At 40.5% G+C, this 15,215-nt stretch overlaps 1 protein-coding gene across 1 annotated transcript; it reads right to left on the minus strand.

Moving 5' to 3' along the window:
• Window positions 1-1,614: 1,614 nt before the first annotated feature.
• On the minus strand, window positions 1,615-14,938 carry cdk4 (cyclin dependent kinase 4). The gene is made up of 8 exons (XM_063473089.1): window positions 14,681-14,938; window positions 7,963-8,197; window positions 7,745-7,880; window positions 7,403-7,570; window positions 5,312-5,421; window positions 4,060-4,110; window positions 3,839-3,974; window positions 1,615-2,412 (listed from the first exon to the last, which is right to left on the minus strand). Exons 2-8 carry the CDS (start codon window positions 8,178-8,180, stop codon window positions 2,311-2,313), a joined length of 921 nt encoding a protein of 306 aa, XP_063329159.1. The 5' UTR covers window positions 8,181-8,197; window positions 14,681-14,938; the 3' UTR covers window positions 1,615-2,310.
• Window positions 14,939-15,215: the final 277 nt, after the last annotated feature.

Raw genomic sequence — 15,215 nt, forward strand, 5'->3', positions numbered from 1 at the left:
AAAACATTACATTCATATGTCTTCACTTAATTCACATTTTTCAGCCTTGATAGCATTTAGAGTTTTTTGCTAACAATGGGAATGCTGCAAAAACACAAAAGTGCACAGTTAATTGTTAATGTAAACGTATTCATCTAACCAAATCAAGATAGACCTGGGGATTTAAATATTGCTTTTAACAGTCTAAAACACTCTATAAACACATTTCTTACTAGTGCCTATTACTATCTTATAGTACTGTGAAAAAGTCTTTCAGCCTCCTCTCATTTCTTTATAGTTCACATCCAAGGAGCCGGACTTACTGTTTATTTGTTAAACTACTTCACACTGACCTATGAGTCATTCAATGCTTGAATGACTCAATGGATGCACCAATGTAATGTCTACACGAGAAAAATAAAACTTTATTCAAATAAAATAAAAATATAAAATAGTATTTTTCCCAAAATTTCTTTAGATATAACTACAAAAAATGTCACAAACAGCACAGTTTGAAAGGCATAAAATCACATTTTTTCTCATGTAAGTTTACTCCCAAAGTAGAAAACATGGCACATCTCGGCATGCTGTGCAGCGTCTCCTTAAAAAATCTGAAGAAACTGAACACATGCAGAACAAAAGAAGAAGCGGCAGGGATGAAAAAAAAAAAAACAGTATCTGAAAAACCCAAATCCTCTTCAGTTGATCCATCTACTGTTCTCTAAAGCTTCAATGGTCTCAGTGGAAAGGTGGTATCATGAAGGCATTCTTAAGAAAGCAAAGCTAGGAGGCAGAGAAATGCCAAATTACACAAGGACTGGACTGAAAATCAGTGGCAACAGGTCTGATGACGTGATGGATCCATATGAGAAATCTTTGGTTCAAATTGTCATCAACGGGTATGGAGGAGGTCAGGAGAGACGGTACAGCAGCCATCTGTAAAACACACTGGAGGCTCTGTGATGGTTTGGGTCTGCGTTTCAGCCAGTGTGTTGAAGTTTGTGTCAAAACTGATGGAATTATGAGTAATTATGAATTTATCTACCATGTAATACCACCTGGAAACTTTCGGCCAGTAACTTTATTTTTGAAGCATACCTAAATAGAAAAAAACACAGCAAAACACTATCAGTGATGGATCGGCCTCACCAGAGCCCAGACCTTAAAAATTATTCAAGCGGAGAGAGATAATCTTGACCAAAAACAGAATAAAAAGCAGAAAACATCCAAAGAAGATCATTGAATGTCCCTCAAGAAGTCCAGAGAACTATTCCCGAGACAATACTTATAGAAATGATGACGAAGCTTGCATAAGAGAGTTCAGGCTGTGTTGAAGAATAAAGGTGGTCATACAAAATATTAAATATTACAAACTCTGTTTTGCCTTAAATACTTGCACTTGTTTGACTGAATCTGTCCCATTTACCTAAAAAAAATAAAGAAGTGAGGGGGGGACTTTCACAGTACCGTCTAATTGAATATGCTAATGATGGCACGATTCACAATTTTATACCTCATGTTCATTCAAGAAACACATTTCAGTCCATTTTTCGGTTTCATTCTTCTTTCACGCTCATTCATTCCACACAGACCCCCAATCTGTGTAATAAAACACAATTAAGCCTCAATGTGGTTGAAACATTTATTTCTATTTGCAGTGATGACTGATTTCAGATGGTTGCAGCAACAGAAGACAAATGTTAAACACGAAATGAAGTACACCCATTCAGTCTTTCAGCACATAGAAAAATACTTTTGTTTCTTGAGCTAATTCAAGGCCAATACCAGTATTTTTATAAGGTGTGTCGTTCTTGTGTGCTTATCCACTTCTACTTCTTCCTTTTCCTCACGATTTTAACACAGCTAGGTTAAATCATTTACATACAGCTCAATGCCTGTCACAGTCTTACAATGTTATTGTTCCTATTGTATTATATTAATACAGCTACAGTAAACTCACTATCTAATGGCTTTTCTAATCTGACGTGTCACTTCTGTCCGTCCAGAAATGTCGCAGGAGGAACATTTCGTCGGAGATGACACGACTTTTGTGTTTATGAGTGCCTGCTGACGATACTGATACGTGAAAAAACACTGGTACTGTCCTTTAAGACGTGACATGTTATTACTCGTTACATTTACACATTGAGAACCATAGCAGCGATCCTCATTTCATTCCTCTTTCTCAGCCTTTTACCTTTTTTTTTGTGATGCGGGAATAACAAAATAATATTCCGAAGCAGACATCGTGAAAGGCAGAGCGGTGAATGACACTAATACGCCGAAACTTCCGACACTGTTACCTCTTGCTGCACGCTCCCCTGGCCGACTTCAGCTTTTTGTCTGAGTCGACGTCGCCTCGTCCCGAAAATATTCATGTTCTAGTGCATTTAAGGCTGATATTCGTTTCAAGGGGTCAAAGGTCAGCATTTTCTGTGGAGGAAAGAGTAGCATGATGTTAGAAGTGTGTCACTGTACATTGTGAGCTCTTTAATGGACAGTTTGATGAACTGCCAATGAATATCTAATCAGCCAGTCACATGACAGCAACTCATGACATGTAGACATGGTCAAGACAATCTGGGCATCAGAATCAGGAAGAAAGAGGATGTAAGTTTGAATGTGGCACGGTTGCAGTGCCAGTCTGAGTATTTCTAAAACTACTGAGCTACTGGGATTTTCCCACACAACCATCTCTCGGGTTTCCAAAGAAAAAAAGAGAAAATGTCCACTGAGCGGCAGTTCTGAGTTTAGAGGTCAGAGGGGAATGGCCAGACTTCTGAATGCACAGCACATCAAACCTCGAAGCAGACGTGCAACAGCAGCAGAAGACCACACCAGGTGTTCCTCCTGTCAGCTAAAAACAGGAACTGAGGCTACAATTCACACGGGCAACAGAAGACTGAAAAATGTTGCCTGGTCTTTCGATTTCTGCTGTGACTTTCAGATGGTAGGATCAGACTTTGGGGTAACCAACATGAAAAGATGGATCCATCGTGTCTTGTATCAATGGTTCAAGCTGCTGCTGGTGGTGGCTATTTTCTTGGCATATCTTGGACTCCTTAGAACCACTGAGCACCATTTAAATGCTACAGCCTACCAGCCTGCTGACCATGTCCATCCCTTTATGACCACAGTGTACCCTTCCAGCTGGATAACACTCCATGTCACAAAGCTCAGATCATCTCACACTGGTTTCTTGAACATGGCAATGAGTTCACTGTACTCGGATGGCCTCCACAGCACTTTTGGCATGTGGTTAAATGGGTGATTCACATCATGGATGTGCAGCAACCATGATGTGAGGTATGTCGAGGTATGTTTCCTGCACCAAAGAAGATTCACTGGCAGATTCAGTCCTATTTATCAATTCTGCAGTGAAACTGAGAAGTAAAAGCACTTGTGTTTCTATTATTTATCACATCATACGGGGAGACATGATAAAATCTTCTGTCTACTTTAAATAGTTAGGTAACGCCTTTAATCACAGGAATGAACATTTACTGTAAATCTCCTTTAAATATTCCATTTAAAATGTCAATTTAAGTCATATTTTCTCTTTAACCAACACTCTGTAAAGCATGCAGACAAAACCCCTTTTCTTAAAAGGGCACTTCCACAAGTCCTGGTTTCTCCTCTAACACAACCAGCTGAATAAGCAAAAGGAGTCACAGGAATTTGTCAGGATCGCAGCAGTTGAATTCCTGAGGCTCGTGTTTAAGGCAAATGAAATTCTTCTGGGATCTGAGGTTGCTTAATCTGTTAATGCCCTGATTTTAACTCGGTATGTAGCTGAGACATAAATCAACTACCAGGCAGGATGCAAAGCCGCACTAATGATTTAATTCACGAGCCTTACCAGCAACAGTTGCGCCCCATGCTCATTTATCTCTGGGACAAAGTCCGTGATTGGGCGAGCCGTGAGAGTGGGGAAGTTTTTCCTTGACAGTGTAACATCAGTCGGCCACTCCTCCTCTGGCGGCAAGCCGATAACCCTGAAATGACGTGTAAATTTCAGTGACAAAGGAGTTGCGAGAATGATCAGTCGGGTTAATGTGACTGAAAGTGTTTGTTACTCACTCAAAAATCTTCCCAAGTTGGTCCATTTCTGATTCTCCACAGAACAAAGGTCTAACACGCAGACAGATCAAAGACGAGTTAAAAGCTGGAAGCTGATGGTTATTTTTGACCTTTGGTCTAAAAGCTACAACACCATAACACTGTGCATTTTTGATGAATCATAAGAATCTCACCATCTTCATAGTAACATCATTCTTTGATGCAATGTGTCATTTTTACCGCTAGGTGGAGCTGCTGTGTACATCACTGAACTGCTTCTTAGCATTTCTGATTAAACTTAAAAGCTTCTCTAATAGGTTCACAAAATTGCTGCTATCACAGCGCCAGGATCAGTCTCTTAAATTAAACCTCTAAATCACCGAAAAAAATGAATACTGAGCTGAAGTCAGTTCTTAATATTAATATTAAGCTTATTGGTTAATTACCCACCCCGGCTCTAAATGGTAAATTTGTATCACCAAGCATCATCATTCCCTAAACAGCTATAAAAAAATACAGTTTAACTCAATAAACCTTAATCCATGCCTAAGTTACAGCTATAAAGTGTTTATGGCAAAGACCTTTTTTATTTACTCTTTAAACCAATTTACCCTTATTAAAACTCATTTTACTGATATATGTACTAATATATGAGAAACTAAAAACCCGCCCATGCCTCAGGACCAGAGAGCACACACTGACTGCAAATGTGCCGTACATATTTTGGTTTCAGTCAGAAGCAGAATGCAGAAATGTTCATATATCTGTAAAATGTTCAGCCTTGTTGCACATTTGCACTGGATTTGCTATCATGTCCTGGCATCTTACTAAATATTTCTTGCACGTGATTAAAAAGAGGAAATGATCCACATCTATGTCAAACATGAGAAAGTCAGCCTGACTTAAACCGAAAAAATGAACAACACTTTGTAAATATTTAACTTTCTCTAACCTTAGCCAACAGTTTCAGAACCTGAACAGCAAATAAAAAGCTAGTCACGAGTCCCAGGTTTGTGCCTTTATACACACTGCTTCCCTATCACAGGTGCAGTAAAAGGATGTCATGGTTATCGAGGCAATAGCTTCATACAGAACCAGAGCAAATCAAACTTACTTGGCACGATGGAGATGATTTAAAATCACAATCTAATCTATTTTCAGGAATTTAATGAGAACCCAGAGCTCACGTCACACCTCGCAGAGGATGAGTAATCAGGCCTCTGCTACTTTTTAACTTAGTGACTCAGATCGCAAAAATCGAATGCTGACTCACTTCCGTCTGAACATCTCTGCAAAGATACAGCCGGTGCTCCAGATATCCACGGGTGTGGCGTAACTGGACTGCAGCAGGACTTCAGGAGGTCGGTACCACAGGGTCACAACCTGGAAGACACAAACAGAACAGCTCAATGGATACATACAAAAAAAACCTTTTATCAATATGTATATGCTGATACTAATTCATCATGATCTAACGGGAATTTCTAACTTGAGGTTGGGCTCTAACAGAGTCGCAAACAGCAAACAGGTCAAATACTGTTGAAGAACAAAACACTCGCACATTAGCTGCTTTTCTGCAGATGTTTTCCAGAGTGTGTCATTCAGGTTGAGGTGAGAAAAAATGCTTTACTGACGTCTGAAGATCACATAAAAGAGTTTATTCGTAGTGCAAAGACAGTGTTTAGCAAAAAAAACCCCAAAACATTATCTAGTAACAGGGGCAGGGCAGTCGACCCCCAATGATATTCAACTGGGCCCCCATGTTGCCTCTCCAAAATTGTGTAGTCATGTCACTCCAACCATGGGCGGAAATTACAGATAAGATAGGAAGACAAGAAAGTTTTGAGCCTCTTTTTCTGTTAAAAACTGTTTTGTGGCCCTCAGTGCATCACTGCATGTAAATACCATTACGTGCAGTGACCGCTATAGGGTTAAATAACATGGTTAAAAGATGTGCTCCCCCTCATTCACCCCACATTGGTTTGATCCACTGCCTAGCACCCCCCCCCCCCCACTCTTGAATTTGCAAAGTGTAAGCAAAACGATGTGTGTTCTTTTCTAGCACTCAGGAAAATTAAACATACTTACTGCTGTAACCACTCTTTATTTTATTGGCTCCATTACTTTGCCGCTAAATCTGAATCTGCAGCAAGGGTGCTTTATAATTATGGGGAAGCTACGTCTTCTAATGGAGGTCTGGTGAACATTAAAATCATTACAGCTACTAAATTTAAAAACACTTTTAAAGTGCTTTTGTTTTCCTACGTATTTAATATAATATTTTTTAGCCCCCTCCAGTACTTCCACACTATATCAGTAAAAGGTCTGTGGTTTAATCCCAGGAGGGAACATAAATTCCTTTGGGGTCGTGTCAGGAAGGTTATCTGGTATAAAAAATCTACCAAAATAAGCATGTGGAGCTACTTCCTGTCCTTGTAATTAAGATAGCAACCAAAAATAACTCTATGAGCCTCCCTCCCTGACTCAGTTGACTAATTGTTGGGCCTCCCTTTTTAAAAAGTCCTAGAAAAATGTCCCTGCTTGGCAAAGATCTGCATCTTCAGCAGGTAATTCTCTTTCACTGTACTCATGCTAATGCAGAAGCTAGCATTTAGCTAAAGTTACAGAAATACCAGCATGGCACTGGCCTTTTACTGTTACTTTACTGTTCATTTTTTAAACCACTAAAACAATTTTTCACAATTCAAATAAAACAAATAATAAGCTGACACAGCCACAATACAGCATCTTTAATTATGGGGCAAATGTGCGTGACATTAAAAGCAAAACGCCAAAACAAGGCACAGCAGTTTAAACATGAGTAATAAAATGCTAGCCAGTGCAGTAAATCTGAATATTACGTCTTATTTTTTTTTATAAAAATGCAGTTTTGAGGCATCATGGTTTGTCCTGGAGTATTTCCTGGCAATCTGATAACACTTCAGGAAGTTACTGCTCCCATCCAAGTCACGGCGTGAGATTTTACACAACATCTTTACACAAAAATGTGATATAATGTATTAATTACCGAGGCTTGTGGTTACTACTTGGCAGCTTTTTTTACTTTTGGATTGTTTACCCACCATTTCCAGTCCTGCCTTACGCTAAGCTAACCATCTGCTGGTTGTAGTATTCTTATCTAACGCTAAGCAAGAAGGCAAATAAGCATATTTTTCAAAATGTTTATGCCTGGCACCAGAATGTTGAAGACTGGACACTGTATGTTATTTTCACTGTCTAGCTGCCTAAAACACTTTGAAGTGCTGACTACAATGAAATGGTAGAAAATCGACAATAAGAATTAATCAAAGTTAGAAAAAAAAATTACAATATCCTTTGGAAAATTACTCTATACACGTCTTACCACAGGAGTGAGGGCCATGTGGCAGCTGTAGATCCTGGCAAGTCCAAAGTCAGCCAGCTTCACCTGGCCCTGGCTGGTTACCAGAATATTCTCTGGTTTCAGGTCTCTGTGCATCACGCGGTTAGAGTGAAGGAATGCAAGACCACACAGCAACTGCTTCATCAAATCCTGCAAAAACACAAGCAGAGCTTCACTGGAACTACATATTTTACAGCTTTCAGCTTGGGAACAGGGATTTAAATGAGTAATAAGCAGAACAGTCCATGCTTGGAATGTGGTATAAGCAGTTTTATTTTGCTTTAGTTTAGTTTTAGTGTAGATATAGCTGGAGCCAGTTCTCACTTTAATGCGGTCTGGAGATAATCCCGGTGCTGGCGCTTTCTCTAGGTATGTCTTAAGGTCTTGGTCCACGTGCTCAAACACTAGAGTGACTTTGGTCTCCTGGTTTGCCCCCTTGGTGGCGCAGACATCCATAAGCCTGCACAAGTAAGAAAATTCACGACTCCTGTGTGAAGCATTCACAGTTAATTTTAATCACAAGATGAAAAGACGACACCCACCTGACCACATTGGGGTGGTCGAACTGCTCCAGCCGTTTTAACAAAGCCACTTCTCTGACTGTGGAGACCGGGAGGCCGTTTTGGTCTGTCCTCACACGCACGCTCTTCAGAGCCACAAACTGCCCGCTCTCAATGTCCCGGGCTTTATAAACAGTCCCATAAGCACCTCCACCGATTTCTGCCACCGGGTCATACTGGATGCTGGTGCCGTGGGCCATGGCCAAGTTGAAAGAGCCTGACACATAAAGCAATAATGATATTACTGGCAATCGGTTAATGTCCCGTGGAAAGTGCACTGCTTCAAGTGACCGATCACAGTGGTTGAAGATGCAAATACATGATGAAGCTAGAAAAAAAGTCATGAAATCGTTAAAGTCAGCTGGATTCACCCTCTGGGTATGAAGACTGCCTGGACCCAAGTGGTTATCTGACCATCCACTTCAGAGAACAACAACACTGGCATTGCTTAAAAATGCAAAAAGAAAAAAAAACTTATAAAAACCCATTTAACAACAGTCAACCAGCATAATGAACTTTTTATGAACTCTATATACTGGACAAGGAACATCATCTTCCCAAAGACATATTCTGTGTGGGAGAAGCTGGTGACTGTTCAGTAATAAAGAGAGAAAAGTCCTCGGGCTAACACCAGGCAGAGGCTGAAATTCATTACCACATCTCTGCAAACCTGCCACATCCAAAATGAATTGATGCTCCTCAACAGCTCTTGTGCTTGAGGATCCATTTCTAAACGAGTACAAAGTCTATTTCCTGTCACACTGCCAGCAGTCCATCTTAGAAATAACTTCGAAGTGGCGATAAAAAAGCACTTTTGTGTTAGAACTTCATGCGCTCTCAATGAAAGTCTTCCTGTTCGTGTTTTTTTTTTAACTTTGCAAATTACCTTCTATAGCAACAGTATGCTTACTTTTATCTGTTTAACTATAGCGGGGGCTTTTATAGCAAATGTTTTTGGTAGCTACCAGTTTCTCTTTTATTCTTTGAGCTTTAGCCTGTTTTTGATGTGAAAAAGTTTCTAGCTTGCTGACATTATTCAGTTTAACTGCTTCCACTACTTTGCACTGAAAAAATTTCATTTTTTAAACCTTTTCCTTAATACTCCAGACAAAGACCCCCCACTACAGGGATCCACTTCTATCAGCAGCTGTTGGCTTTTCCCCTCGTCTAGCAGACCTTACACTTTTTCACCAGACCAAACCTTTGTAAAAATGTCCTTGTCTGTTCATTTTGCTTTCAGTTTAGTGTCTGTTTGTGAATGAATTGATCCAAAGACTAGTGTTGTTATAGGTTATAGTGCAAGTCTTTAGCAGCACTAGTCCTTTTGACTTCTTGAGATAATTAGCCCACTCACTACTGCTGTCAGTGTTGCTGTGCAAATACATTTGACTGTCTCAGCTGTAGTTTTCAATTATGTAGTACCCCTTTAATTTTGATTCAATTCAATTTTATTAATATAGCACCAAATCACACAAACAGTCAACTCGAGGCAGTTTATATTATAAGGTAAAGATCCTACAAAAGTAAAGAGAAAACCCCAAGCAAGCACTTTGGCGACAGTGGGAAGGAAAAACTCCCTTTTAACAGGAAGAAACCTTCAGCAGAACCAGGCTGAGGGAGGGACGAGAGGAAGAAAGGCAAAAAACACACTGTGGGAGAGAGCCAGAGATTAATAATAAGTAACGATCAATGCAGAGCAGTGTATAAACACACGATGAGTGAAGACCACTCAGTGGGAAGCCCCCAGCAGCCCTGGCCTATTGCAGTGTAACAAAGGGAGGATTCAGGGTCACCTGATCCAGTCCCAACTATAAACTCTGTCAAAAAGGGAAGTTTTAAGCCTGATCCTAAAAGCAGAGAAGGTGTCTGTTTCCTGGATCCAAACTGGGAGCTGGTTTCACAGGAGAGAGGCCTGAAAGCTGAAGCTTCTGTCTCCCATTCTACTTTTAAATATCCTGGGAACCACAAACCAGCAGTCTGAGAGCAGGATGCTCTACTGGGGTAATATGGTACTATGAGGTCTTTATGGTAAGGTATAATATGGTCTGTCTTTTTATTCCTTGTCAGTGAAGGTGTTTTTTTTTTCTTTTCAAAGCCGGTTTGTACCGTTATCTCTACGATGCTCCCACTCCTACCATTTAATAACCTTAAAGAATAAAAAGTTATCAAAAAGGATAAATTGTACTTCACTTGAATGTTTATAACAGGTAGACCTGGGATGCTTTTTAAAATTCTTCAATTCATATTTCGTGGTGAGACAAACAAAATTCTGCCACAGATACAAATTCAGGTGACAGTTAAGTTACGTACAAGCGACGTGTGCTGAACGTGACACGTGAAACAAACGCAAATCTGCACAAAGTTTCACTGAGACTGCTCTACCTGTTGAAGAGGTGATAAGGTTCATACAGATATATACATATAGAAAGGCCTAGAAAGTTATACTAAAATGCTTTAGGAGTAGAAAAATGTCCCACATCTTAACAAACTTATGGTAAAAATGTCAGTTAGTCACTCAGCTCGTTTAATGTAGCTCCTTAAAAATGTACATATGCTGTAAATACTTTACAATTTACACATTTGTTTTTTAAGATTTTTCAAACAAAAAGTTACTTTGATGTTATTTTAGTGTTATTTTTCTATTTTACCCAGCAGCATTATTAAAATTGACTTGTGCACATAACAGAATTAACTTTGCTTTTTTCTCACTGTGTGTTTGTAATACAAAACTATGCTTGGAGCTGCAAAACATTTGAAGGCCAGTTAAGCCAACATCGGTAGATTGGAGATATATTCATCAGTGCTCTTTTATATACTTATCAAATGTGAAGTGCCTTATTTGCGAAATGGGTGAAACGCACGACACAAAAAACATCTTAAGCTTGATTCCAGCCAGGAATACGTGTTGCGTATCATACCCTCCTCCGGCCCCACCTGACTTCTCCACCTCCCATTTCCTGCCTGCCCCCAACTGTCAACTGCTACATAAAGACAACTGCTACCCCCACCCCACCCTTTACCCCGCACCCATCAAAAAAGGGAAATACTATTAATTTTAGGTTTTTAATCCACAAGTGGAAGGGAAAAAAAGTAATGTGACTCAACAAATGCGGCTCCACTTTAAAGGTGAGGTCCTTTCACGAGGGACTTCTGCCCACCACTCTGCAGCACAGGAAACGCCTTCAATCACTCGACCAAAAAAATCTTTCTGTGCCGTTGCTCCAGCCCTCAGTCTCCCGACAGGAAGCAGGTACATGGCCAGAGACAACATCATCCCTCTGCTTCCTTCTCTTTGTTAAAGCCTCGGCCTTTAATCTGTCAAGGCAGCTTGGTGCACTTCCTCCGCTCAGCCCATCCCCTAACTGATTTCCATCCATCCACACCCCTTTGACCTACTACACCTATTATGCCTGATACGGATCTCTCTGCAAGCCCTGCTTTTGCATTTTGAGCTCGCTTACTCCTTGGTATAAGTTCTCTTCTCTTTAAAGTGTGAAAACAAAACAATGTCCCATTCAGGGTCTCTTAAGAACCTGTTGATCTTGTTTAGACCAAGACTTGTCTGCCATTATGTCAAGTCACAGAGGGAGTGATGTGTTGCTGTCGAAGAAATAAAGAAAGACCTCAAACCAAACTAGACTCCAGTGTTTTGGATTCGGCACCACTTTCATTTAACAGTATTTATTACGCACCACAGCACAGCAAAACTGTCTGTTTGGATCATGCCTTCTGAGTAAAAGGAGTAAAGGGCAAAGCTGACTGTAACCTGACATCTTCAGGCTGATGTACTGCCAAAATCTATTTTCCCTATTTTCATGTGACTCAAAGTGTTAATAAAAGTAGAGCAGAAACATCACCTGACTCTATGCATTAACGATGATCAGAGAAAAGAGAGATGAAGTAGGTCTAGAACTCAAATTTTTCTGAAGAAAGGCACAGCGACAAAGGAGTAGAAAAACAATCCACTCAAAGTCCAACACTTCAACAAGGAATTCATTCTCTTCTGGATTTGGCTGCTAACGTCATTTTCCAACACAGGTAATCCAAAGTCCAATACTGTAAACGGCTGTTAGATATTTGGCTTACACAGTATGAAAGCATCTCTGTGTGTTTTATATGAGCCCAGAGATGGAAAACAAATAAATAGAGAGTGCACTTATGGGCTTATTGTGAGCATACAGATAATTCAGTAAAAATCTTACAGTCCTCATCTTCCACGAGTAGAGAATGTCCATATGGAACCAAAAAACCTGCCAAGTTCACATTTGTTATTAATATCTCAAAGTGTTTAAAGAAGGAGTAATCCACTGGATCACTGCATCGGCTAAAATCCTGTATCAAATAAGAATAAAAAAATGACTAATATTGCCTACAGTTGTTTTTATATATCCAGACATGCTCTAAACCACAAACGGCAATTATAAACCACATGTAGTCAATATAAACTGTTGTTACTAAGAGGAAGAGGTATTGCTTTAATTTACCGCATTTCTTCCTCTTGTGCAAAGAAAACTGAGTCAGACTCATCTGCTGACATGAATCCACCAAAATTTCTCTCGAAATTATTAAGAAATGAACCGACATACAGGATGCAAATAAAACTTTCTCTTCTGCAAAAAACAAAACAGGACAAAACAGAACTCACTTCTCTAAATAACACTGAGATCAATTTTGCCATCAAGATATATTTACATACATACAGATGAGGCTTAAAACTTTCCTTTTTGACAAAGATTATAGTTAGGGCAAGATCAGGCGACCCTAAGTTATACTGCAATAGGCCTAGGCTGCTGGAGGCATCCCATGATGCACTGAGTGTTTCTTCTTCACTGACATTTTTTCACTCACTATGTGTTGATATCATTTAATCATTCGTTATTATTAAACTCTTCCACCATGTGCTTTTTGTCCTGTCTTCCTTGCTTCACCCCAGTCAAAGCAGATGGTCGCCCCTCGCTGAGCCTGGAGGCTTCTTCCTGTTAAACGGGAGTTATTCCTTCCCACTCTCGCCAAGTGTTTGATAATAGGGGATCATCTGATTGTTGGGGTATTGACCTTACAGTATAAAGTGCCTGGAGGTGACTGCTGTTGTGATTTGGTTTAATATATAAATATGAACATATGAGCATGTTTCATGTGCCTGAAAAGGGGAAAAGCAGTAAACTAGCTAGCAACATAACTTGACTCCAATATTCACCTTTAACTCCTCATTTAAGTCGACACCTTTGTCAGTTACTTTGCATACAACACTTAAATTAAACCTCACATTTCAGAGGTTAAAAGAGCAACAGCAACAAAAAAAAATCAAGTTGTTAGCGCTCTCATTTATCAGGCAGCAGTCAGTTCCTTTGTATTTGCTTCAAATTAATATCAGGGCAGGAAATTACTAACGCTTGATATGATAGGCCAAAACATTGCCCGTGATAACAAAGGCGTCATGATACAGCGGTACTCAACATGTGTCGAGATAATAAATGATATGCACTGCACTTGCCTCTTCACTGCATGCAACTTCGGTTACTCCTTCACTTTATAATGAATGACCACGAACAGTCACAAAGCAGTGACCGGCACTCTGTAATTCATGTTGGTTCTGCGGGTTCTCGGAGGTTTGGGAGTCAGGGATGTCTCACAGGGAGGAAACCTTCCCCTCACAATTCTAACACCAGTATAACTGGTCTGGGCTAGGCTGCACTTGGTTGTGTGGGCTGACTTAAATATTTATCCCTGCTCCCCAGAACTGGCTTCAAATGTAAGTTTTGCAGCAGGCAGATCAAATGTCTACATTTATTGACCTAAACAAACTGTGGGAAGCACAATTTTATGACTGACATCAAATGAATCAAATGTGCGAAACCCTGTCAAACATGTGTACTGATAATATCTGGCAGGAGGAACCAGTAGAGAGGGTTACTGCATGTATATTTTGCCCCATTCTTGGTTGACAGTGGTCAGAATAAATAATCCGTCGGGCTCTAGTGCCAGCAGTGTTTTCCCCTTGTCTTCACAGCAGGACACAACAGAACAGCCCTGTGATTTTCAGTGAAACTACCACAGCCTGCCTGTAGAGCAATGACTCTCATAATGAATGATCAGCCTTTCTGTGGTCTCACTGTCTGAGCTGAGAGTCGTTCAGGAAGTGAACAACCCATGACTTGTAACCCTAAAAACATCTCCCGGTTTCCTTATCCAGCATAGAACAGCTTGCACAACCAGGGGACACACTACAGCTGCACATCTGGAATTTTCAGCGTCTGACAACATTGGGGTCACTGATCGCTGCCAGAACTGGTCGTGAAGCTCACAGTTACCTCCACATATTTCATTCATTTACTGATTCTTCTAAGCAAAATGCAAGTCAGTGACACTGAAGGCCAGTGGGCGGAGGTAGAGAGAAAGCAGGCCAGGGCACACAGAAAGCCTGCTCTGTCCCGACACGTGGTGCTCCTCCATAGCGCTCCTTTGTTAATTACACTGGCAACAAAGTGCAGCAACAACAGGCCACATGGACTTTTTTCTCCTCACCTACATGTTCACTGACGTGGCAGGGAAAACAGCAAACTACAGCAAGCGGCGGATGAGGCAAATCCCCGCCTGCAACTTCCATTTCCACATCTGTGCCACATTACATAAATATCAGTGTCACACACACTGATCGCAAGCGGCTTCGAGTAATCGTCAGCCCAGATACTGTACTCACCTCGCCCGTCTGTCTCTCTCTCTCTCTTCTGTGGCAGGTAAGCTCACTTTAGCTCTATGAGGAAGACATGCTCACTAATCTGCCACGTATAACTCGCATACAAACGGGTCACAAGTGGCAGGTCGGATCCGGGGTAAGGTTTATAGCCCAGCAGTGGATCTGCTGTGGAGAAGCCAATACACCGAGATGATTTCGGCCTCCACTGTGTTTTTTTTCTTCAAGCCTGCACCCCTTTTGGGTTGTCTTCCTGTTGCTTCTAGCAAATCTCGGAGGCGGAGCCAAAATAATTCACCAGCAAATGAATGAAAAACTCCCGAGCTCAGCTGTGCGTCTTAAACTTTTATAAAGTATCCAGAGTCTGCAGTTATTAGCAATATATGACAATCAGTCGGGAGATAGTTAAGGATAATTGATATGTAGTAGGCCCGCTTGCCTGCAAATCTAATTTGTCCCATCAAAACTATTATTTAGAATATATATTTACAAATTACCGTGTCTGAGTTTGTGCGTCGCGCAGGAGAATAACTGTTAGCAA

The sequence above is a fragment of the Pelmatolapia mariae genome, linkage group LG5 (assembly GCF_036321145.2).
Source record: "Pelmatolapia mariae isolate MD_Pm_ZW linkage group LG5, Pm_UMD_F_2, whole genome shotgun sequence".
In the NCBI taxonomy this organism is placed as follows: domain Eukaryota; kingdom Metazoa; phylum Chordata; class Actinopteri; order Cichliformes; family Cichlidae; genus Pelmatolapia; species Pelmatolapia mariae.

What these genes read in the sequence shown, in the direction of transcription:
- cdk4 (XM_063473089.1), bottom strand. Translation starts at nt 8,180, where the DNA reads ATGGCCCACGGCACCAGCATCCAGTATGACCCGGTGGCAGAAATCGGT. An exon ending in GACCACCCCAATGTGGTCAG is followed by an intron (nt 7,881 to 7,962) that starts GTGGGTGTCGTC and finishes TTACTTGTGCAG; the next exon opens with GCTTATGGATGTCTGCGCCA. An exon ending in GCAGAGATGTTCAGACGGAA is followed by an intron (nt 4,111 to 5,311) that starts GTGAGTCAGCAT and finishes TCTGCGTGTTAG; the next exon opens with ACCTTTGTTCTGTGGAGAAT.